The 26,265-nt window shown below is 42.7% G+C and overlaps 1 protein-coding gene across 1 annotated transcript in view; it reads right to left on the bottom strand.

The window, feature by feature from the left end:
• The window catches only part of CLIC6 (chloride intracellular channel 6), a 38,932-nt gene extending 15,212 nt beyond the window's left edge, over positions 1-23,720 (bottom strand). Inside the window, exons 1-2 of the mRNA XM_053304223.1 lie at positions 22,024-23,720; positions 130-239 (exon numbers count right to left, since the gene is read on the bottom strand). Of these exons, the coding sequence (XP_053160198.1) occupies positions 130-239; positions 22,024-23,178 (1,265 nt within the window). The 5' untranslated portion in view covers positions 23,179-23,720. The remainder of the gene's footprint in view (positions 1-129; positions 240-22,023) is intronic.
• Between the last annotated feature and the right edge of the window lie 2,545 nt (positions 23,721-26,265).

The raw sequence follows: 26,265 nt of genomic DNA, 5'->3' as shown, positions 1-26,265 counted from the left end.
TGTTGCCCTCTAGTTAGTGAAAATATATAACTGGCCCTCAGAGCATCTTGAGATGTATGCTCCTGATGTACAGGCTCCCAAATAAATTAAGAAATTTTATCTGAAAACAAGAATGAACTGTAAACTCACCGTTTCAAATCCACAGTTGTAACGTTAAATATAACACCCTTTAGCCACAGAATCATAAAGAGCCGCTGAGAGAATGGACAGTTTCCAATATTTGCCCCATCACTACCGGCCTACAACAAATACAATTATTTTTAGTTAAACTATTGCCATTAGTGTGAAGATGTTCAACTGTTATTGACAAATTACACCACACTCAGGCTGGTAATAAGTGCCACTGAATTCATTTGTTTCCTTTATTTCTGGATTTTCTTATTATCTGCTGTTAGTGACCCAAAATTACTTATTGAGCTTTGGATCATATCATTAAGTTGTGTTTACTTGTTTTGCAAAAAGAGTTCCTTATCCTCCTGTCAATTGCCTTTTCATATATATTTATGACTGTCAAAACATAATTGAAATGAAAACCCATAAACTAAAGTTGCAGCTTCAAACATTTTTACAAGCAACATCTGCAATTGGCAATAGAAGTAGAATCTCATAGTTTTACCGAGGACTGCTCTGGCCTTCATGTTTTCCAGACTGCCACTTATATCAGCAAAGCACCTTCATTAATAAAGCAGGGACTAGTGTAGTATTCCTTCATTAAGTGTCTAATTCAACAAAGCACTATGGGCCTCCCTCAGGGCACAATGAAGTCAGTCAATATTTGCTCTGACTTTCAGAAAGGTTGTACTAAGCTCTTTTTCATCACAATACTTCCACGAAGCATGCATTTCATGAGGCAGAGAGTGAAATTGTCTTCATATGAAGGAGTGTTGACCCATGGGCAAACTGGAAACTCTGCCTTTAGCTCTGTCTCTCAGAATGCCTCCTAGTCACCAGTGGCATAGTTTGTTTACTTATTTCATTTTTTAAAAACCACCCTAAACTACTTCTAAGTAACTTAGAGCAGCATGCAGGCTTCTTTCCTCCCCCATCCATTTTATTCTCACAACAACCCTGTGAGGTAGATTAGGCCAAGAGACAGGGGTGTAACTAGGGGAGAGAGGGTCTCTGTGTTCACTTGCTCCAAGGTGGCTCCTTGGAGTGAGAGAGATGATGAAGAAGAAGATAAGGAGGGGTGGAGCAGGGAGGCCCTCAGGAGCACCGGGTTCGTTGAACCCAACCACTCAATTATAGCTACACCCCTGCCAGGAGATATGACCCATGGTCACTCAGTGAGCTTTATGGCCAAGCAGAGATTTGAAGCCTAGTCACCAGGACCTTGTCTGGCATTCAAACTACTAAACCACACAAGCTCTCATTTACCATATCAGTTTTAGTTAAGCTTCCAAGTTTCTCCCTCTGTAAGATGTATGGTAAAACCCATGGTGACCACTAATGTTCCTAAAATGAAGTGTATAATGATTAGCACAATTATAGAACAGATATATATTTTTAAACCCTATTTAAAAAACCTATTTAACATTCAAATATAAGGAATATAAAAATTATAATATAATATAAATATAAGGAATATAAGGAATATAAAAAGCCCTCAGAGAGGTGATCTGTGAAAGGAAAGGCTGGGCCATATTGGATGATTGAAGTTTTATCCTTTATCCAGCACAGCCTCACCTCATCTGACAAGGATCTGCAGAGAAAGGCATCAAAACACAAGGCTGCACTGGATGAAGCATAAAACCTCTACCTCCAATATGCACAGAGATGGTCTGCTACCACCGTGGGGTCCCAAGCTGCCATGGGGAAGAGAGCTGGTCTTGTGGTAGCAAGCATGATTTCTCCCCTTAAGCTATGCACAGTCCACCCTGGTTGCATACAAAAGGAAGACTAGAAGTGTTTGCACTGTAAGATATTCCCCTCTGGGGACAGTGCTGCTCTGGGAAGAGCACCTAGGTTCTAAGTTCCTTCCCTTGCATCTCCAAGATAGGGCTGAGAGAGATTCCTGCCTGCAACCTTGGAGAAGCTGCTGCCTCTCTGTGAAGACAATACTGAGCGAGATGGACCAATGGTCTGACTCAGTATATGGCAGCTTCCTATGTTCCTATGTAAGAGAGTGAAGTCTGCAGTCTCAGCAGCAAAAGAAGTCACCAGCCACCCACAAGGAACAAACGTACTAGTTGCTGTTCTTCATTTATACACTCCACAAAGGTGAAAGCTTTCAGAATACTATAGTGGATGAGGAATCTTTTTTGTAGGTGGCAATAATGAAAAATCAAATTCTTGTTTTACATTTCCCCTTCAGAAAGGTAGCTCACATTCTGCACAGTGTTAGGAGGACGGGACACAGCAGCATGCCTGCAGAAATGCTGCCTTGGAGTTCAGCTAAGCAACCAGATGTGTGTGGAGGGAAAGGCGGAATGATTTTTGCTGCTCTCCCGTCCCTCTAAAATTACCCTTTGGCTTCAAAAATATATCTGTGAGGGTTATGCAGTTATGCAGTCCTCAGGGACACATTTCTGAAGTCAAGAAGTACTTCTGCAGATACACTGCTCTGTTGCTCTCTATTAGGCTGCACAGAATGTGAGCCACTTCCTTTTAGCAGTTTGAAAACCAGTATCCACAGCTGAGTGTTAACAAATTTGATTCTTATCGTAACATAGATACAGTTCATGTGAGTTTTAAAAAAATGAAAGTGACTTACATTACATATGCAGAAACAAGTTTCTCTATTTTGAACTATTGAAGTCATGAGCCATAATTCTATTACAAACAAGAATATTATAATGAACTAGCATAAACAGCATGTTTAACTCACGACAGGAAATCTGAAAGAATTTTCTACACAAGAGAGATAGTTGTAGTCATATTAAACAATACCAGAGATGCCTTCACATTCCTATTTTGCTTCACTCACTTTCACAACATCTTGATTCCTTAGATATAAGAGACAGGAGCTTAGTTTGTGGCAACTCATTTTGCTGGAGGTAAGGAAATATAAGCAAAAGGGCACCTTGATTTTTGTCCAGTCACCTTGGTGACAGTAAATTTCAGAGGATCACAACCAGCAGGCTCCACCTTTCTGGCTAACCTTCTATAAATAATGAACAGGTTACCATGACAAATGCAGAAGCAATGTAGACAGATCCATTACTAAACTGCAAATACAAAGAAGGAAAACAGATTGTCAGTTGTTAACCTAAAATCTAGTTATCTCATTGGCCAAAGAAATTATTTGTACCAATAAAAATTATTTGCATCATTTGCCAATAGAATCCCTTGAATTGCCCTACATGAGAGGTGCTGGGGTGGACACATTCAGCAGTCCTGGCCAATGAAACTCAAGAGCCTACCTCAACTCTGCTGATGTCCAGCAAGTTTTGCACACAGCACAGAGTTTTCACAGAAAAGTTTCTGCATTCTAATTTCTCTATTAGTGTCTATGGAATACAGCATAGCAGGCAACATCCAGACTAAGTTATATGACTAAACCCCATTGGAATTAATGGTACAAGTTAGTTATGACTAATTTGTCCCATTTATTTCAGTGGTGCTTAGTCATGGTTAGCTAGTCTGAATGTTCAATAAAAAGGATTTAAGGATGTCAATTACTGTGGGTTAGTATGCCTTCCATTGTAAGACCTAGACTATGGTTCATGAATCGACCTTGCATTAATTAAAGCATGCATCGATCTATCTAATTCTCTAAGACGTACCCACCACTAATCCCATGTGTGGCAGCTCTTGCAAGAGTTCACGAATGCGCTGCCAGGAGGGGGAGAAAAAAGCGGTGACAGACAGAGAAAATGGGGGTGGCGGGAGAGAAAGCGGCGGTGGCCAGAAGGGTGAGAACTAGAGGCGCAGATGCTCTGCACCAGGGCCAGCTAGTTTTTATTAATCCAATATTCATGGTTTCTTGAATCAGACAAGAAAATATTAATGTGTACATAAAAAGCTTCATTCACTTGCCTTCCGATCATCCAGGTCACCACCATGGGTTTCCGCAGGAGTGTATGTGTGTGTAAGTCTGAAATTCTATACCTACTTACTTGGGAGTAAGTGGGTATAATCCACTCCCGGATCTCAATCCAAGAAGGGCAAGTCTTTTCCCCCTCCCAGACACCCATGGTCCATCATATCCCCGCTGCAGTAGCTGGCTGTAAACATACACTGGAAAAGCCTATAATGCATGTGAGAAGCCTCCCTGTCAGGGCCGTATCTAGGGTACAGCAGGCAGGGCACATGCCCCAGGTGCCACTTGAAGGGGGGTGCCACTTTTTAAAAATTATTATTATTTTTTAAATGGCAGCTGAAAACAAAATGGCCACCGCGCATGCTCAAATGGCTTCTATGAGGCCCTAGGCCATGCCAAGCCTCGCAGAGGCCATTTGAGCATGCATAGAGGCTATTTTGTTTTCAGCAGGCATTTTGTTTTTTAAAAATTATTTTAAAAATGGCCACTGCACATGCTCAAATGGTACCTGCGAGGCCCTAGAGGCCAATGGGGGAGGGGGAACCTTTGCAGATCCTCCCCCCACAGCCTTTAGGAAGCCCCCCAAAGGGGCTACAGGTAATTTTTTAAAAAAATTAAATATAAGTCACTGTACACATATTCACTTTGGCACTACGTACAGAGAATCAGGGCTTGTGAATACTGAGCTGAAGCTTATGAGCTAGGATTGAATTCATTTGCTCTTACTTTTCTTCTTGTGATGTGAGTTAAATGTGATGTCTTAATAATATGGCTATTAATGGTGAGTTTGTCTTTGAATCAGTGTGAAATCCTTAGTATTAAGGCCCACTGGGAGTTTCTTGCTCTCTTTCTCTCATTTTAACTGTCTTTCTGAAATACTAGAATATTTCAAGCAGTGACAAGTTTACCCTGCATATCCTTTAATTATTTTCAGAGTATCTGGGAAAAATCAAATTCTCCATTTATTTTTTAAACTTATGCAATAATCTTATTTGTTTTATTTCTCTTTGTAAACCGCCCTGAGCCATTTTTGGAAGTGCGGTATAGAAATTGAATTAATTAATAATAATAATAGTGATCCTACAATGCATAGTAGAGAATTAGACAAGCACTTCTGTTTAGTTTTCCAAGTACACCTCCACATAGTATTTGGGTATTTAATGAGCCCCAGCATACTGAAATTTGTAGTTTCCCAGCATTTTTTGGTCTGGCTACGTCCACTGCTAAATAGTTTTTGAAATATTAAAAGATTAACGAGCTCGACTTGTATTTTTCAGCTGATATTATGGTAAAGTTATCTGAAAGATGGGTCAGATGTTTGGACAGGGGGTGCAATTTCTGTGCTTGCCCTAGGTGCTATTTTCCCTAGATATGCCTCTGCTCCCTGTGCATGGAAACTGGCACCAGATGCACTTGTGTGAGCAAACAAGATATCAGTGTGGGCAGGTGTCCCTCGTCAGCCACAACGAGTTGCTATAAGCTTCAGGATCCTCAGGTGAGTGTGCATACCCACCCATCACATTACCATGTGCAGAACTGGCCACAAGCAGGTGTCTCATTCAAGACTGAAGACAACATCGTTAAATTATCTTTCTGGGACATTATGGTGGTTAAATGTTACCAAAAATCAGCATCATCTTATTCCTTTTGCTATATAAATCATTTTGAGAACCTTTTGTTGAAAAGTGATAAATAAATATTATTAAAGTAGTAATGATTAAAATAATAAAATGTATCCTGCAGTCATATTAATTCATCTGGCTAGGATGTAGCTACCGTAATAACGTCCTTCTTCCATTTACCCTGTAATAAACCAAGGGTATCACTGGCATTTCTGATATAATGTATGCTTAAAACAAGGGACATGATCCAGCCACAGTTAAGCAGTCTCACTGAAGCCTCATTGATTTCAGTGGAATAAACACAGACTTTAATCTCTCCCACTGAAGCCATTGGGTTCCAAGTGCTTAACTTAGCCTGTATTATGCCCATAGTTTTCTGGATTGTAGAACAGGACTGCTCAACTTTCCATATCCAGAAAATTCTGTATTCATTTGATGATACAACATAATTACCTAGATTCTGTAAAACTGTGCCACCTAGTGGTGCTGTAATAATTGGAATTCACTATATTGTGTAACTGCAATAGGTTTTATTGGTCAATGTGAGTAAGTGTAAAACTTCAATTCAAAGAAAGTTTTTTGCCTTGATCTCCATTCATAATAAATATTGATCTTAACCTGTCTGTATATGTGCAGCTAGATGGCCCTGATAGCTATTAAAATAATCTTCATATTATTCGCTGTATCTTGAATACAGTTGGTGGTAACAGAATAAGGTGGCAGCAGACATCCTCCTGCTCTGGCAAAGACGGAAATAAGCTCCTCTTTCTTTCCTTCGACTCAATAAATAGCATACCCCTAATACAACCTGACGGTGCCTGCCCCTCATCTTGTGAAGCAAAAATACCCCTCAGCCTCTGTGACTCAATCAGCCTTAATCACTGGCTAAATATATACAAGCGGAGGAGAAACAGAGACATGTTCCTGCTACAACCTCAGCATATTTTTATTGTTAGAATATAGAATTACACGTGAAACTAAGAAGCTGTAACAACAAAATTTTAAAATAGCCAGCAGAATGACACAGAATGCTGTGCTGTTGCTTATAGGAGGCAATCTTGGGTATTCTGCTCCTTTACAGAATGCTGGATTTAAGCATGTGATATTCTTAGCCTACATAGCTCAAAATTGATTTTCCCCCACCGTAAATTCTGTTGAGAGATTCAGCTGTTTATTTTATTTGTCTTAAACTGAGTATAAGAAAGGTCAGAAGTACACAAGAAACAAAATCAAATTCTATTTGCTATTTATCCTGTTACAAGAATTATGGTTTCAATACGCCAATGCTATTTCTAATCCGTATTTAATAACATGGCATGAGACCAGCTGAGCATTGTACATCAATAAGAAAAAAACCTTTATAGCCTTGTTAAATTCTTAAGGGGAATTATTTTAACAAAAGAGCATTATATTCTGGAACACATTATAGGGCTGGGAAAAGCAGATTAACTGGTATTTTAATTACACATCCTGTTTTATAGTTTAACATATGATACTTCACACTTTGTATATTTCTCACTAGTCTAAATATAAGCCATGTTTAAAGTAAACTTCTATAACATACCATGAAGAAATACCTTTAATAACATGGTAGCAAGGGAGCAGGGAATGTTTGGCAGTGAGGAGAGGGAGAAGGAAGCAATCTTGCAGTGATAATCCTAATTCTTGCTTTGGGGCCAAGTGCTGAAGTTAAAACATGAAAAGGATTGTTTCCCCCTTATGTACTAGATTTTTTTTAAAGACAGAAAACACCGTAGCAACACATTATGAATAAAGGATTTCCAACAGGAAGAGGTGATCATGCTTTGATGTTAGGAACTTTAAAAACCTTTGTGAAATAGTTTGAAAATGGGGATATAGATGTTCACACATAAATGCCACCAATGTGTGCTTTTATGCTTTTAGGACAAACTGGGGGAATTAGCTCTGAGTCCAAAACCAAATTTTCAAGTGTTCATAATAAACTGATCAGATTCTGGATACAGGCAATTGCCAATGTTAGAGTACCCCAGAGGAGCAGACTTGGAGAGGAGGTGTTTTGTGTTTTGTTTTTTTAAAGAAATAAAGTTTATTGATAAAGTAGAGGCACAATGCATATGGTGGTATTTGGCAACCTTGATACTGTCACAGTTGCACTGGGAAAGGCAGTAGCTCCCAGAGACCAGATAAGGAGGGAGGGCAGTGCAGGTTCTAATAACCCAGGGGCTGCCAGGTGTTAAAATGTGGGCAGAAAGAGGAGGAGAGAGGGAGAGAGTGCAGGGGAATGGAGAGGGGAAGGATCAGCTTATTACCTGTCCATATCTACTGCTTTGTGTGCGATGCCACAAAAGGGGTCCCATCAGAAGATTTAGGGTCCTCTGCAAAGGTATTGCCAAAGTGAGGGCAAGGAGAGGCAGTGGAGAGCTGAAGGGGAGTCCTGGGGCTCCCAGGCAGTGAGGCACAGGGTTAGCCTGAGGCATGTTCACATACAGAATCACCCAGCCACAAGGTCTCACTTGGGGGGCCTGGGGCCTCTCAGGTAGTCAGACACAGGATCATCCCATGGCAAGCCCACACAGATTGGCCCAAGGACTCTGGTTTCTGAGAGGGCAGTTCAGTGCAGGTTTCCCCACAGCAGTCTCACACAAGCAGTCCCACATTCAAGGCTAGTGATTTCTGCTTAGGAGTAATTCTGAATCCCTGAAGTCTAGTGTTCCAACTTGGGGCTCAGAGTGACTCAGTTTGAAGCAGGGAGAGCTGTAAGTACATGGTGGGTGGATTTCTTGAGCAGCAGAGGGCAGCTTGAGCTACCCAACTGCAATAGCAGCAGTGAAGATGCTTTCCAAGAACCTTCAGAGAAAAACATCACACATATCTGGGAGACAGGACCTTTAAGATTCTCTCCTCTGCAAAATCTGAAAGGAGGGGAAATTCTAGGTAGAAAGATGGACAAAAGGGATCAGACCCAACGACAGTGTAGATGTGGTAGTAGCTGTTCAGAGGAAGTGCAGAACAAAAGGACTCTATTATGCCAAATCTTCACAACTGATTTGAGACCTGGTTTTGATTCCATTTCCAGGTGCTTGTACAGTTCATAAGCTCTCCAATTTCATTCAATGAGGAGTGTGTTACCTTTTGACAGTTTTGGTGTTGTTTTTTAAGGGTTTGTTTTTTGTTTGTTTGTTTGCGCACTGGTTCAGCCTCTGCATAACACTTGATGCAGAGGCTAATTTCCTCTATGGCACCAAGTGCATACCTATCCTCTTGTTCCATTGCTTTCCATAGAAAGTCAGATAAGCCCTGTCTGATAGAGCAAGTTGGATCCACAACCCATTCTAAAGGACGGCCTTCTGAACTGTGTGAGAAAGTGCACCTTTTCCTTATCCTTTCTTTTCTTAGTTACTTGTTCTCTTCACTTAGGCCTGCAATCTAGAAGGAAAACAAAGTAGGATGTGCAACAGAAGACCAGAAGTGGGCAGTTTATTCAGTACTGAAAGTCACACAGGAAATCTGCTTTAGATGCTTTGGCATATCAGTGGTTTCCAGAGCTGGATCCTATACTTAACTTTAAAATCCCACTAAAAGTTCTCTACTTAAAAAAAACAAAACCTAGATGCATGGCTACATAGATGATGCAATGCTCCAGAACACTGAGGTTAAATGTCTTTAAATGATGTCTCTTTAAATCTTAAACTTTTCTAAGTTTTAGGAAGACTTATTTTGTTTGTAATTGTAATTTTGTAAGGCTGTAGCATGAATTTTTGTTTTGTCTTTGCTGGTGTTTAGTGAAATTACAAGATAGACATTAATTAAACTTAACAATTAGAGGTTGTTCACATGCCTTATCTTTGGACCATCTGTCTTGTCCCTGCCAGTTCTAAATTCTAAAACGAGTTGTCCCAGAATTCAAGCATGTCTGGAAGATACAGCCTCAGACTTGTGAGCAAAGCCACCCAATCCAAAATGCCATGTTAGTCTCTTGCAACAGATGTTTATAAAACTGTAACCACTTTATTGTGGCATGAACTTTCGAAGCAGGAGCCTACTTCATCAAATGTGTCTGGAAAGGCTATGGCTACTCAGTGATAGAGGCTACTCAGTGATTCATGAGCCTTCTCCACAATTGCTTAACAATACATACATACATACAAACAAACAAATTTCCAAGCTGTGTCCTGGTGAGCCTTGGCTTAAAGTTAATCCCTGTCTGTCCTCTTGGGTGACTCTCCTTAGCCATGTCAGAGATGAGGGCAAACTCCAGTGCAACAAAAAGCCTAGGGCTGCGCCTGTGCTAGTGTAGTACCCAAGCCTGGGTGGAACAGCATCATCTATGCCCTTGTACTGGACCTGGACCCAGGAGGAGGTCATAAGAAAAACAGGTTTATTAACAACTGAAACAATCACTGAATAATCTACTGGCACCTAATTCCCTCACTCTTTCATCAATACAGAAGTAAACATAACCAATGGAAATGCATACAGTTCTTTATTGCATCATGGGACTTTTTAATCAGCACAAAAATCAGATAACCTTCATATGTCATTCCATAATACAACTCAAAATAACTTGGTTTTAAGAGCAAGAGCTGTGAGATTACCTCTGATAATAAGATGCTAAAGAGAGAGTGTGCATGCAGGATGGCTCCAGATGCAACCAACTGGCAGTCCACGGTCTGCATTCAGCCTGCAAGATGATTTTCTGTTGCTCCCCATTTGCCCTGTCTGCCTAGCCACACTTCTTGCTGGCAAACTGGCAGCCCATCTTTCCCTTTAGATTTGGTAATGGCAGTTCAGTTTTAGAGTCCTGGAGGCACAGGCAGCAGAAAGAAGGCTAGAAGAAATACTATGATGCAGGTGATGAAAGATGGAGTGTCACTTTTGTAAGAGCAAGCAAATGGGAAGTACAAGAAGGATGGTTCTTATGGAGAGAGGCAGCAGTGGCTGAGACAGGAATAGGATCCCTGAGGGGAAGGCAAAAGGAAGGAACAGTAGAATCCTTTGGGCACACTTTCATTAAGACTCAGATTGGAAGAATAAGTCTTGACAACTTAACTTGCAGTAACAACTGAAACTGGAGACCTCTGACTGCTGCAGAACTGTTCTCTGGCTTTATCGCCTTGCTTCCCTCTGAAAACTGTGTTTCTTACTCCTGATACATCTTTCCTGATTTTGTTCACAAATGTTTAAAAAAATACTGATAACAATAACCAATAAAGAAGGGCTGACAGGTTCTGCAGTGTGGTGCAGAACTCTGCTGTGGAGCCCTAATACACACACACACACACATATTAGGAACATAGGAAACTGCCATATATGGAGTCAGACCATTGGTCTATCTAGCTCAGAATTGTCTTCACAGACTGGCAGCGACTTCTCCAAGGTTGCAGGCATGGAAAGCAACTCCAAGTTCCCCCTCAGTGTGTTGGATTTGAAAAGGAGGGGAAAGGAGCAGAAGGAGAGGGAGAGTGGTGGGCTAGAACATCTCCCCCACTCTCTTCTTCTCCATACATGTTTCTGCTCTGTCCTCTTCTCTTTCAGTTCCAGTGTGCTTGGAAGAAGACATAGGAACATAGAAAGCTGCCATATACGGAGTCAGACCATTGGTCTATCTAGCTCAGAACTGTCTTCACAGACTGGCAGCGACTTCTCCAAGGTCGCAGGCAGGAATCTCTCTCAGCCCTATCTTGGAGAAGCCAGGGATGGAACTTGGAACTTAGATGTTCTTTCCAGAGCGGCTCCATCCCCTAAGGGGAATATCTTACAGTGCTCACACTTCTAGTCTCCCATTCATATGCAACAAGGGTGGACCCTGCTTAGCTAAGGGGACAAATAATGCTTGCTCCCACAAGACCAGCTCTCCTCTCCAGCTTTGCTGGAGGTTGCTGCACAAGAGGGTTGTTCCAGTATAGCTTACCTTTGCCCAACTGCAGTCATGTGCTATTTCCATGGGGAATAATGCAAGCAGCACACAACCTATGACTGCACAAAGGTAAGCTGTACCAGAACAGCCCTCTTGCACAGCAGTGTCATTGTGTGTTAGAGCCCTGCATTGGCATGAATGGTTCTGCACCACCCATGTTATACTGTGGAACATGTCAGCCATTAACATTAAGTAAGTCCTTAAGTGCCAATGCCACCCCAGACCAGAGGTTCCTAGCACTTGGCCTTGTTGGAGACTCAGCTTTACCCTGGACTCATTTGGTCACAGAGCCATTCCAAGTATGAGGCTCCTTAAAAGACACCCTGACTGGGTCTTCATAACCTCTTGCCTCCACTACTCCCACAGTGATCTTTACCGCAGATTTCTTCCAGTCCTTGAAGCTCACATACACAGGGCAGCATCAATTCCAGCACCTGCTATCACATAGCCCAGGAATTCTCAACCTGTGGTACTCCAGATGTTGCTAAACTACAAAAAGCTGAGAAGGAATGGGAGATCTCTGGGAAATGCTGGGAGTTGTAGTTCAGCAACATCTGGAGTACTACAGGTTGGGAACCTGCTGATCCTGCTGTCTGTTCATACGCAAGTAGATGCGGTTTTGCTGCAGCATGGTGCCATCTGCTGTGGTAACCTCATAGGATCTGGGTGCTTCATTCTGTATACTGTATGTCTTTATTCATAATACAGGCACCACAGAGCATAAATGATAGATTATGATATTTCACCAGACTGGGTATAGTTATTCACTGTGATTCCGTTCCTTTTATATGTGCAGGAATGGAAGAGTCACAAACACACAGAGAAAAAGGCAGGAGGAGGGGAGTGAAACAGACAGACAAACCAAGGCATTCATTTACTAGAATATGAGTAATCCAGTCTGAAGAGAATACTACTTATGGCAAGATAAGCAGGTGAATAGCTCAGCAGCTGCATGTCACTTGTGAATAGAGGTTGTAAACAAATAAGTAGGGGAGGGAGGAGGAAGTGGACTGCTGATGTCATTGGAAAGGAGGAAGGGGATTGATCTACTAGCTGCTGATGTCACAGAGGCACTTGGGTTTTGTCATGTTCTTTCCTATTGCTGTGGATAAGGAAAAATGACATTTATGGGGCTTTCTTCCAGGTTCCAGATTTCCCAAACACACTATCATCTCCCATTCCTTCTCAGCTTTTTAAAAGTATTAATCTAGCTTTTCCAGCAAGAGTAGTTCAGGAGGAGGAGATGGAATTACTATACAAGTACGACGACAGAATGAATTTGCAAACATGGAACATCATAGGATCATAGAACCTGCTTCAACAAGCAATTGAAACCAATAGTATGAAATGAGGCACTGCCACATCATCTCTTGTGGCATCAAGCAAGACTTGTGACTACAATTCATAGACCAGTGCAAAATAATAGTGATGTGATTCCATATATTTCGAGGGACTATAACAGATCTATGATGCCTGGTTAAAAATGTGTGTGTGTTTGTTTTGCTCTTTGAACCCCAAGATGATCCAGTTTCTCACAGGTCATTCCTTAAACTCTATAAAGCCAACTAGTAATTCAAGATCAGTTGTATTCCAAGTTCTAGAAGGCACCAGTTGTACTTTTAAAAAATACTCAGGGCAAGGGTCAGGAGCATTTGAAACATTGCTATATTGATTAAGACAGCTGTATAATTAGGCAAGTGTCACCTTAAGTGGCACAGCAGGGAAATGCTTGACTAACAAGCAGAAGGTTGCCGGTTCGAATCCCTGCTGCTAATATATCGGGCAGAGGCAGTATAGTATGAAAGGCATCATCTCATACTATGTGGGAGGAGGCAATGGTAAACCCCTCCTGTATGCTGCCAAAGAAAACCCCAGGGCTCTGTAGGCGCCAGGGGTCGAAATCGACTTGACGACACACTTTACCTTTGGAATTAGGCAAAGATCTCAAACCAAAGAAAACAAGTGATCCCAGAAAATAGTCTAGAGGACAAAATACAGTAAACCTGTCAAACTAAGCAGGTCTTACAATTAGTGCCCGGACAGGAGATGTACACTGACTGGAGCTCCATTGAAGAAAGGCAGGTTCTGGCATACTAAGAAAATAAATACAAGCTAGCTAAACTGGGCTTTGATTTCAAATTGACGATATGCAGTCATCCAGGGAACATAGCTTGGGTTACAAACTATAATTAAACAGAAGTCAGGGTTTTAGGTATAGCAAAGTTTATTTGAACCTTATTTTGCAAAATATAGGTGTTTAGTCAGAGACATTTAAGTTCAGCCAAACATAAAACCATTTCTGATTTAAGTGCAGCACTATGTGGGAAAGATTGGTGATATAATTTGTAAACAAACCCAGTCCTCAAGACCCCTTGTTTTATAGCTGCTTCCCTCCAACACAAAGTCATCTTATGTAGATTTCACTAAGAGTTTATTCAGAAACTCCATTTTCTCTTTCTCCTTCCCCTCCCTTTTCATTTCTGACTCACCCCCCCACACACACACACACTCTACAGGATTCCCACTAGGGCAAACTTCTCAACAATAAAACGTAAAAGATTATTAGATAGAATAAAACACTTCTAGAGTAAATTATTAACTATTAAAATTTCCTAAAATTTAAATCCTAAATACCTTGGCTACTATAGAGAGCAAGGGTGCACCTGTGCAGCAAGAAAGCAGCCCAAAAGTACTTCCCAAGTAACTGCATCAGTGAAGAGGGGAAGCGGCAATTTTTTTACACCCTCCTCTTCTCCAGGAAGCCCTCTGTACCACCCAAAATATGTACCCAAGGGCTGCACAACCTTCAGGGACATTTTCAGGTAGCACAGAGGGCTTCCTGTGAAAAGGGAGGGTCGCTTCCCCAAAACTGCTGCTTCTCTGTTGCACCAGTGCAATTAGTTGGGAAGTTCTGTTAGGCTACTTTCTCGGTGCACTGGGGTATTCCTTGGTCTGCATGCCAGCCCTTGGATGTAAATTATTCAGAAACTTGCATATGAACATTTTAAAAGAAACTTCAACAAACTATTACATAAGTGGTTTATATATTACAATGAGCCCTAAGGTAAATTAAAAAACAACTTGCCATATTTATAAATAAATAACTGTATCAACTGAATCAAGGATTAACACACTAGGGATGTACATGAACCTGTTCGGAGGCCCTTTTACCTCCAAACCGGTTTGACAGTCTGGTGGTTCGAAGGTAAGGGGGGGGGATAGCTTTAAGGACTGGGAAGGGTATTCTTACCCACACACACACACACACACACACACACACACACGTTTTCCCCGCCAGTGCTGTGTCTAAAAACGGTCCAATAAGGCAGCAGCATACCTCCTTGCCACCCCGCTGTACGTTAGACTGGAAGTGCCCAGTGTGTGTGCACAAGTCATAATGTGTGCGCGCAGCGCAATGTGAGCACATGCAGCAAGCACTTCTGGGTATTTCTGGTCTGACGTACACCAGGGCTGCCACGCGGCGGGACCACTTTTAGACACAGTGCTGGTGGGGGAAATGTGGTGGGGGGGAGTAAGAGCACCCGCCTCAGTCCTTAAAACTATTCCTCCTACCTTTGAACCGGCAGTCGCCAGTTCCATGCACACCACTACAAAACACAACACAATCACTTGACGTTTTATGAAAGCAATTCATAATTACATATGTTACATAAAATAAATAAATAAATTCCTGCTTCTCCTAATCTGTATTACAGAACTTTAAGATTCCTGCATTTTCTTTCTGTAATAAAACAGCTGAAAAGGTGAGTGACTGAGAAGTCACCCATAAAAGAAAGCTTCCCTGTTGTGTTTGTCACCCATAATTATTTTCATCAATGAAGCACAATATTTTAAAATAATTTAAGAAATTATGGCCAATTGACTAGACTTGCCCCAGTTCTGAAATAATTTTCCAGTAAAAAAGATCAGTTTTAAGTTGAAGTGTGTGATTTTTCAGTTTCCATTAAATACAGTTAGGTGATTGATGGTCACCGTTTACTCGCTGGTGTTAGGCAAACTGCACAAACTCTACTTTAATACATCTACCATGAGAACACACAAGAGAGTGTGTGATGGATGCCCTCATGCAGTCTGGAACTTGTAATTGGTCAACCAACATTTCAAAGCTATGGAGCCAATAGTTGGAGGGAAAATGCCAATAGAATTTGCCACTTGAATGGTGGTTGTTATAGTTCAATTTAAGACCTGGACTAAACAGTTATTTACAATCATTTATCATTTTTCTACTCTAATAAAGGCTGCAACCTTGCTATCTAAGCAAACATTGTGTACCTCCATAGCCTCAACTTCAACTGTACTCTTTTCCCACAGTTTTATTGTTGAGAAGATAGGTTTGCCCTGTTCTCAAAGCATTAGCAAATGCTCTGCTTCTTCCACAGTGATGTGTTCTGGTTTTGCATTTTAAAAAAATCCAGTCACCTTAAGCAAACTCAGAGGATCTACTTTGTTGTGGATAAGCATCCAAGCTTATCTGAACTTTCTCAAACCCCTTTAGTCAACAAAAGGGATTTCTCATTCCAGTTAAAATGAGAATGTTTGAATAATTAGGCAAAGAACTTGCATATTCATCCATTCTTATTTATCAAAGTAAAGTGTTTCTGTTCTAATGCTGCAAAATATTCAAATGAAAAGCAACAATTTTATAAACAATGGATCCCTCCCTTCCCCAAAAAGAACAGAAATCATCTTCAGGGACAGGGAAGAAACTCATTCAAGCTATGCGGGTGCTTAAAGACTTGTGGGCACACAAAAAACAAATGACTGTTAGGCTAGAAATCAAAGATTCTCCATTATTAGAGCTGTAAAGGTTTGAAAGAGTCTCACAGGAATAACTGTGGCAGCAAAGAATCTCACTAGGGTGGATAAATATATAAGGAATATATGGCTTTATTCTTATTCTTTTAGGACATCAGGGGCTACCATAACTAGAAAAATTTGGTGTGGAGTTGCCCCAGTTCTGGATGTAGCTAGATTTTGTTCACACTCAGGCCATAAGAACCACCCTGCTGGTGGATCAAACCAGCAGTCCATGCATCCTGTTTCTCATAGTGGCAAACCAGATGCCTCCAGGAAGTAAACAAACAGGGTTGGAAGGCAATAGCCTCTCTCGCTCCACAGCGGATGCTATTGCTTCTCAGCTACTGAAAGATCTATTATCCATGAATAAGAGAGCCAGCATGGTGCAGTGGTTAGAGTGCTGGACTAGGACCAGGGAGACCAGAGTTCAAACCCCATTCAGCCATAATACTTTCTGGGTGACTCTGGGCCAGTCACTTCTCTCTCAGCCTAACCTACTTCACAGTGTTGTTGTGAGGAGAAACTTAAGTATATAGTACACTACTCTGGGCTCCTTGGAGAAAGAGCGGGATATAAAATGTGAAATTTGAAAAATGAATGTATCAAATAGTAGTTCATGTTTATGATGATAGCTAGTGGGTATCATATGGTGTGGCAGGAAATTCCACAAATTAATTGTGCAGTATGTGGAGAAAGACTTCTCTTTGTCTGCCCTGAATTATCATCTTTCATTGGATCAGGGGCATAGCTAGGAGCAGGGGCATATCTAGGGTAAGGCAGGCAGGGCACATGCCCCGGGCGCCACTTGAAGGGGGGCATTTTTAAAATTAAAAAGTTTTTTTAAATGGCTGCCAAAAACAAAATGGCCACCACACATACTCAAATGGCCTATGTGAGGCCCTAAGCCAGCATGCACAGAGGCCATTTTGTTTTCAGTGGCCATTAAAAAAAAATAAATTTAAATGGCCACTGCACATGCTCAAATGGTCCCCGAGAGGCCCGAGAGGCCAGCAGGGGGAGGGGAAACCTTTGCAGATCCTCCCCCCACGGCCTTTAGGAAGCCCCCCAAAGGGACTACAGGTAATTTTTTTTAAAAAAAATTAAAATAATATAAGTCACTGTACACATATTTAGTTTGGCATTATGTACAGAGAATCAGGGCTTGTGAATACAGAGCTGAAGCTTATGAGCTAGGATTGTATTCATTTGCTCTTACTTTGCTTCTTGTAATAAGTGAGTTAAATGTGATGTCTTAATAATATGGCTATTAATGGTGAGTTTGTCTTTGAATCAGTGTGAAATCCTTAGTATTGAGGCCCACTGGGAGTTTCTTGCTCTCTTTCTCTCATTTTAATTGTCTTTCTGAAAGACTAGAATATATCCCTAGCAGTGACACAGTTTACTCTGCATATCCTTTAATTATTTTCAGAGTATCTGGGAAAAGTCAAATTCTCCATTTATTTTCAAAACTTATGTAATAATGATGCTACAATGCATAGTACAGAATTAGACAAGCACTTCTATTTAGTTTCCCAAGTACACCTCCACATAGTATTTGGGTATTTCATGAGCCTCAGCATGCTAAAATTTGTAGTTTCCCAGCATTTTTTGGTCTGGCTACGTCCACTGCTAAATAGTTTTTGAAATATTAAAAGATTAACGAGCTTGACTTGTATTTTTCAGCTGATATTATGGTAGAGTTATCTGAAAGATGGGTGTCAGATGTTTGGACAAGGGGTGCAATTTCAGTGCTTGCCCTAGGTGCTATTTTCCCTAGATCTGCCTCTGACTAGGGGAGAGGTGGCCCTTGTTCACGCCTTTCCCCGGCAGCCCCTTGGAGTGAGGGAGATAATGAAGAAAATAGGGAGGGTTGGAACTGGTGGGGGCGGGGGGCCTCAGGAGCTCTGAGCCCAGGTTCTTTGAATCCATCTGCTCAATTAGAGCAACACCCCTGCATTGAATAGTCCTGAGATTATGGAAGAGGGGGAAAACTTCTCTGCATCTTTCCTCCACATTCTCACAACTACTTCACCCATAGGTTGTGGCAGCAGAAGTGCCCCTGTTCAAAATCACAAGCATCAAGTGTCAATGACCACAATCAAAACAAACCAAAGCATGCTGATGAGCAGTAGCAGCCCTTTGCAGGCACCGATATGTTCAGATTGCCACTATCATAAATCAATACATCATAATTATTAAATATAATTTAAACCACTTGTACTCGATGATCTATAAACATTTTTGCCCATTAATTGCAGAAGAACATGAATATGCAAGTGTACATATTTACAAGATTCTTTGCAGGAACAGTTCTCTCCCAATGTACTGTTAACCAGTCAGAAGCAGCCTACCCAGGTCTTTCACAGGAAAAAGTGCATCCATATGTAACTGCAGCATATCTGATGATTTAAACTGAAGCAGGGAAATCATTTTTAAAATAAGGGGATTTGCAATTTTTTCAACCATAAGGAACATGATTCCACACAGGTTCTGCTATCTGCTTCTCCACAGCAATAGACAGCTGTGCTGAATTACACAGAGGACATGGAGGCCTTCTGCTGAATGACATTCTGGTATCCAATTCTTCCATGGTCCATATGTCACACTCTTCTGCCTTTACTCACTTCGAAATGGTCACACACTCAAAGACAAGCAACATTTCCTAAACCACTTGTCTTGCACTATGGTATACATTAAGGGTGTACATGAGCTGCGGGTCAAACACTGGTTCAGTGTGGGAAGGAGGGAGGGAGCGGGAGCTTTAAGAAAGAAGAGAGCAAGTCCTTACTTGCTCTCTGCCACCCCATGCAGTTTCCTGCTGGAGTGGCACTCAGCCCAAGTATCCTCATGGCCCATGTGTGTGCTTGCCCCATGTTGGGTTACTTGGGCCAAGCACTGCCCCACCAGGAAGCTGCTTGTGGTGGCAGAGAGCAGGTAAAGTCCTGCTCTCCTCTTTCTTAAAGCTCTCACTCCTCACACCAATCTGGTGCTCGAACCATGGTGCACATCCCTCATACAGTAAACACTGCAGTAATTCTGCTCCTCATGTCATGCAGTCTACCACTATTTTAAACATGCCTTTAGTCTGCCAGAAGGCTAACAGTGAATAGCAGCCATATTTTGAGCTTGGGAAAATGTGAAAGTGTCCAGAAGATGGAAAAGGGGGAAAAAAAGATATTCTCATTCCATTTTAGCAAATTTTAGGCTTCAGATCACACTGAGGAATAATATGGAGCACACTTCATTTTAAATACTTGTGTCCCATATCCATCTGCAAATACACTATTTTAAAATTTAATCTTCAATATATTCAAAAGCAGTATGTTAAGCCTTGTAGGGAATGTCCTCCCCCCTTTCTTTCCCCTGCCCCATCACCACTGAAGAGGTGTCCTATAAAGCTGGCTAGGGTGTGTGCTTTAACTTGTTACAATATTGATTTGGGGGTGGGGGAGGTGTGAATGGATCAAAGATCCAATAAAACAGCTCTCTATTTTTAAAGAAATGTTCCTCTCCTATTTTCTTCTTCCTTAGGGGACACTGCTGACAGGTGACCATGGTCCTCCCTTTTCTCTAGGTCCATCTGTCTCAAGACCTGGGAGTGGCAGCAAGCACCACCAGCAGAGTTTCCCATCTTCATTCTGTTCTAATTAATATCAAGATACTAGTCTTCTCATGACTTCTGAAGGCCTAAATAAATGTTACAGATGTTTGGAAGCCCACCAAGTGGGAGAAATGGCTGGGGTGCACATGGTTCCCTTGTGGCTTCTCTGCTCCAAATTGCCACCCCCCACTCTTCCCTCTGGGTAGGTTCCAATATCATGCCTTTGAAGCCGAGCTCAATATGACCTCTGCACAACCTCAGCCCTGGAAGTGTGTGCCCCCCACTCCCATCCCCATGAGTGCCTACCTGAACTCTCCAAGTGAGTTTCAAAGCTTGGGTTTCCTGAGGTTAGGATATGCTGAGATTGATGGGCCAGATGCTGTGACCAGTCTCAGCATAGCCTAATCTAGAAAGGATGCAGGTAGTTGCACAGGGATGGGAGAGAGCTGCATGTATACCTGAGGGCTGAAGGAGGTTTCATGGAGTGCAGCTTCAACTGAGGTTCTGTGTGATGTCTGAAGCTGTCCTCTGTGTGTGTTTGTTACAAGCGTATGTATGTAATCTGTAGTTCTACCCTATATGTCAAGCAGGAGGCTGAAGAACTGGACAAGGGCCTTATTATTTTTATTTAATATTGCCTAGTACATGTTAGGTGCTTTATAAATAGTAAACCATTATTATCATCTCTGATGGCAGGGATCTCTGATGGCTAAGCATGAGATTTTCCCTGTAAATTACCCCTGTGTTTTTGTCTGGTTAAAAATACTTTATCCAGCTAACTCAGGCATGTGAATTGTACTTTTCTCAAATAGTTCTTTAATTTGTAAACATGCTTATTAATCAAACATATATCGATAAATTTGCATGCCCTTAATGTATAAGATGGGAAGTAGCCTCAAGCCTGGTATTGTTTTGGTCACACCTTCTCAAGTTCCCCATCTGTTCTGCTTTTAATGGGTTGTACTCCCCATTCCAGGGTAAATTGAATTTTCAAGTTGCCATACATATATAGGCCCCTAAGACTGTCCACATATAATAATGCAGAAAATCTGCAGGACTTCCTGATTTTTAACCAAACTGAGTAAGCGGACTAATATCAATGTGAAGGCTAACTTTGCAAATATGCAACTAAGTCGCTACAGACATCTTCAGGTTTTCCCATAGAAACTTTTTACATCTAAAGAGGCTTCTAAAAGTATTCACCTGCCTGTTTCAAAAGGCAGTTTTCTGAAATTTAGAATATGCAAGGAACTTAAGATACCACAGCAACCAGCAGAAACCACAACAAAGGTCAGATACCACAAACCAGAGTGATTTCACTCTTAAGACAAAACCTGAGACATTTACAGCAAAGTATGCAAAATCATTCGCAAATTGCAATAGATTTTAGTTTTCTACTGAAGTAATATCTGTAATCCCCAACAAGTACTAATCACAGCTAATGTTTTTAAGAGGAAATAGCACTTTTTGAACATGAGACACAGCTCATCTGCTGCTGTTTAATCATGCGGAATAAAAAGTCAAAAGTAGATTTATCCCAGGATTTAATAACCAAATCATCTTAATAAAAATGGATTTTTATCCGGCACATTTAAACAGCATTAGCTTACCAAATGTACTTTATAATAATCTATGCAATTTGTAATCCTATACAGAATATGGTGAGACAATCTGAGATGACAAAAACCGAGAGACCAATTATTAGTTCCAAAGGAACCAGTTTTTGCTGGGTAGAAAGAACGTGATACTTTCTGCGGGCAGTTCAGAAAGAGGTAGAGTTCTGTGGAGCTTACAGACACTCAGCAGTGGAAGTTGGCCCAAAACTGCTACTTCACCTCCCTCCTGGTCAGGAGCAACAATGGAAGCCTACACGAATTTATACTCCTCAAATAATTTCAAATTGATTCCTCCCTGGTCAACACGCTGCTGCCAACCATCCTGTTGTACTCTTAGTAAGTAAGTAAGTAAGTAAAGAGGTGGATCCCAGCCCGCGGTTTCCCAGTGAATGTGAAGAGAGAGGATTCCAAACCACGTTGAAGACTGAACACCACAAGCTGCAACTCACAAGCCACACACACCTTCCAATCGAACATCGCCTTACCTTGACGAACAGGGAGATCTCATGCTCTTGTTTCTCTTCCTCCGGCTCAGCGAGCGAGACCGGCTCCTCCTCCGCAGCAGGAGCAGCTTCGTCGTCGTCGTCGCCCCTTCCCTGCACGCCATTCACGCCGGGAGCAGCCTCCTCAAGGGCTTCCTCGCTGCTCCCTTCCTCAACAGCTTCCTCCGCCGAACCGGCGTCCTGGACGTGGTTGCTGCTGTGTCCCTCTTCTCCCGGAGGCTCGCTCGCTCCAGAGGCTGCGGGCTGCTCTTCCTCCTCCGCGTTGCCCTCGAGCCTTTCCCCGGCTTCGCCTCCCTCTGAGCCGGCACCTTCTCTTGCGGGCGTTTCCTCACTTGGCTCCTCCGTTTCGGCGGCGCTTTCCACCTCTGTGGGAGTTTCTTCGGCTTGGGTATCATTTGGCGGGCTGCCTCCCGGGGCAGATTCTTCCCACTCTGGAGCCTCCGCCGGCTCCCGCTGCTCTCCCACCACTTCGGCGGCACCAGCCTCGCCCACTTTCTCGGCTTCGCCAGACTCGCCAGGCTTTTCTTCTTGTTCGCCCCTCTCTCCGGCAGTCTCTCCCTCCGCTTTCTCGTCCCCGCCGTGCTCGCCTTCCAGGTGCTCCTCCTGGCCTGCAGGGCTCCCTTCACCGTCGCCTGGTTCGTCTTGACCGGCCCTCCGGGGCTCGTCTGCCTCCTCCTGCTCCGAGGGGACTGGAGTGTCGGCACCACCAGCAGCTCCCTCTCCCAGCTCAGTCTTCTCCTCCGGGGTCCCCTCGCTGGCTGCGTCCTCCGCTGACTGAGTTTCTTCAGGCTCTCCCTGCGTTTCCGCGGGACTCCCGTCGCCTTCGCCGTTCTCTCCCTCCTCGCTCGGGGGCCTCTCCCCGTCTCCTTCGCCTTGGTGGCTCCTGTTGCTGCTGCTGCTGCTACTTTCTCGGCGAGTCTGCTGGCTCCCCCCTTCCCCTTCCTCCTCTTCGCGGGCTTTCTCTTCAGGTGCTACGCTTGGGGCTTCTTCGTCCTCCTCCGAGGTGGGGGAGGCCGGGGGCTTCTCGGTCTCGTCCTCTTCCACCGCCGCTGCGTCCTCATTCCCGCCTTTCTCCGGCACTTCTGCGCCGGCATCTGGGGCCAGAGCTGACTCCAGCGGCCCCTGCACCTCTGCCATGCTGACCTCCTCAGGGAAAGGGTTTGCTGATTGCAGGTGACAGGTGCGCGTCCTCCTGGCCAACGGCGCTGCTGCTGCGTTTGACGGCCCGTTCTCGAGCACGTTATGGCGACTCCGTCCTCCCGAGGCTCAGAGGGGGATTAAGTCTGGGACTTGCCCAGCGCCAAGGGTCACATTCTCGACTCCCCATCAGGGCGCAAGCCAGGGCGGTGTGCGCATGCTCAAGAGCAACAGATGCAGGGGCTGCCCTCACCTTTTCCTCCTTGCCTTCAAGAGGATTTTGCTCCCTGGGCGAAACAAGGTAGAGACGTAAGGGTGAGGGGAGGTTTCTTGGAAAACTAGAAATATAAGGAAAAGCTGAGGGAACTGAGGAATTCAGTGGCGGGCATCACACAGAGGAGAGAGAGAACAGGTGGCAAAAGGCTAAGAACAAAAGGGAGCAGATGGGCAAAACTGGGACAGGGGCTTGCAGCCCCTTAGCCAGGAACTTCTGCCCGCAATGCCATTCTTACCCGTCTGTCTTCTGCCTTTTATAACTATGCTCACCACCACTGCCCTTGACTGATGTAGTTCAATCAAGCTCCTAACTGTGAGGGCTGCCCTATCAAAAACTAATCCCTGGCATGTTGAGTAGATTTGTGCAATGGTTGGGATGCCATTCATTTCAACACAGGCTCCACACACAACTCGGTCCACCCTTACTCTGCCATCATTCAGTCCATTATGGGAAGTATTGTGGTCAAACTCTAAATATTTACACTAAATTTCAATCCACAGTATAGCCAGTTTTTGAGAAGTCAAAGAGGTGTACTTCTGCCCCTCACAGTTACTAGCCAACATTAAAAGACAGATAGAAAAGAGAAGCTGTAAAAATGGAATAACAGATACGATGTAGGCAGAGATGTCTGTATAGGAAGCTTCACGTCGCACACCAGTCTGATCATGCAAACTCTTACTGTGATTCTGATTTTGGTTGAGTTGGTGGTGAAATACAGATTGCTGGTGCCAGGGATTAGCTGAGTGCTGGGCATAAAACTATTGGCATGTCAGAAACTGCCTTACTATAGATCCATGGTACACTTCTCCATACATGCCAAGCAGCAATCTGTATTTTGGCAGATTCCTTAGTCACTTGGTTCATCAGTACCATCATAAGAGGCGGCTATCTTAAGTTTTTGCATGTTTTGGAGAACACACACTATAGTCATCCAAGAAAGGGTTCTTAAATACTGAAGGAACACTATATTCTAGGACCAGAAAATGGACTTTGTTTGGAGGGGTAATACACAATTGGCTTCAATTAACTTTTTCAAGTGGCTCAACTAAAACTAATCACCAGCTCTGCAAATATCAAGATTAGTATATTTCTGGTGCTACACCCCCCCCCGCGCCCCTGCTTTTAAGGGGTGAGTGTGTTACACTTAATGCTAGAACAGCAGCTAGGTTTCATAGTTTCTCAGCTTCCTAAATTTTTTAGGTTTTAACCTCTGGTTTATTTTTAAATTGTTAAATTGTTTTGAGTTTTTTGTATATGTTTTTAACTTGTTTTATGCTATTGTTAACCACCCAGAGATGAAAGTTTGGGGTGGTGCACAAATTTGATAAATAAATACATAAAATAAAATATGTTCAGTAAATAAATAAATATGTGTGGGAACATCCTTTATTATTTGTCTAAACAACCTCTGGTGCAATCTGAAACCCATTTTCAAGCTAGCAGAGTCCAATCTGCATATGGCCTCCTGCACTCTATTTTAAGACTGTTACAGCTGCAGTCTTTGGAGTATCATGCCTAGGTTTTTTCTTTTGTCTTGTTTAACATCCAGTTCTGGAGATGCAAGAGCTTGTTTGTGATATTTTATGTGCTCCACAATAATATCTTACTGTGACTCAAGTTATGACACACAAAATAGTCACATGATGATAATTCTAATAAAAAGAAATTTAAAACAAAAGTTATGTGCATTGACTCTTATCACTCTAACTTCTTAGTTTGTGGACATGGAGGGCTGTCAACTAGAGGTTGTCTCTCACAATTATGAATACATGGGTGATACTTTTGGCAGTAAATATTTCACTAGAGGCATTTGATGAAATGAGCTCTAGTCTGCAGAACTGCATGAAGACTGTAGTTAGGATTCCTTCCTATCCATCTTAATGCATGATGACAGTGGGCCCCTTGACCCCTCACAATTCACTGAAATATTGAAGGCCAAACTACATGTTACCTTGCAGCTACATATGTTAACTTGTGGGGAGAGTGTGGGAGGAGTGTTTAACTTCTGGAAGCAGTTCCCCTCCCTTGAAACTTCCCCAAGCTGATCCCTTCTCATTGGGTTTCAGATCTATGACTGTGAAGTAAACATGGGTCTGGAACATTGATTGGCGAGGGGAAGCAATTGTGCAGAAATTCAGGCGGACATTCCTGGCAAGATAGGAACAGTTAATATTTATTTATTTATATATTTATATCCTGCTTTCCCCCCAAGGCGCCCTGAGCAGGATACATGGTTTTGTTTATCCCCACAACAACCCTGTGAGGTAGGTTAGGCTGAGAGATGAGTGACCGCTGCCCAGAGTCACCCAGTCATTTTCAAAACTGAATAGAGATTTGGTCTCCCTGGCCCTAGTCCAAATTCTAACCACTGCACCACACTGGCTCTGAAAACCTTTCATTCCCTCTTTTCCTCTTCCATGCTGCAAAGCACTGTCTCCTAAGGACCCACTGCAGAGGACACTGGGCCATCACACTAACATCACATCATGGCAGTTGCACTAGAACAGTGGTTCCCAACCTTTGGTCCATGGACCACTGGTGGGACACATAGTTGTTGTTGAAGTGAAACTGTGTTAATTACTCTAAAAAGAATGTCATCTTATATTTAGATGTGATTAATACTAAGTTTAATGTGAATTCAACAATGACTGTCTATCACAGTATATGTAAGCTTTCCATTTGATTTTAATTGTATTGCATTGGTGATTGATCCTTCCCCTTCCAGACCCCTTTACCAACCATTTCTGTGTCATTAACAGTTTCACCTGGTGAAACAGCTGAGGATTACAGCTATTGCAACTACTGTAGTT

The sequence above is a fragment of the Hemicordylus capensis genome, chromosome 3 (assembly GCF_027244095.1).
Source record: "Hemicordylus capensis ecotype Gifberg chromosome 3, rHemCap1.1.pri, whole genome shotgun sequence".
In the NCBI taxonomy this organism is placed as follows: Eukaryota; Metazoa; Chordata; class Lepidosauria; order Squamata; family Cordylidae; genus Hemicordylus; species Hemicordylus capensis.
Note: the sequence above shows the minus strand (reverse complement) of the source record. Positions and strands in the feature narration are given on the sequence as shown.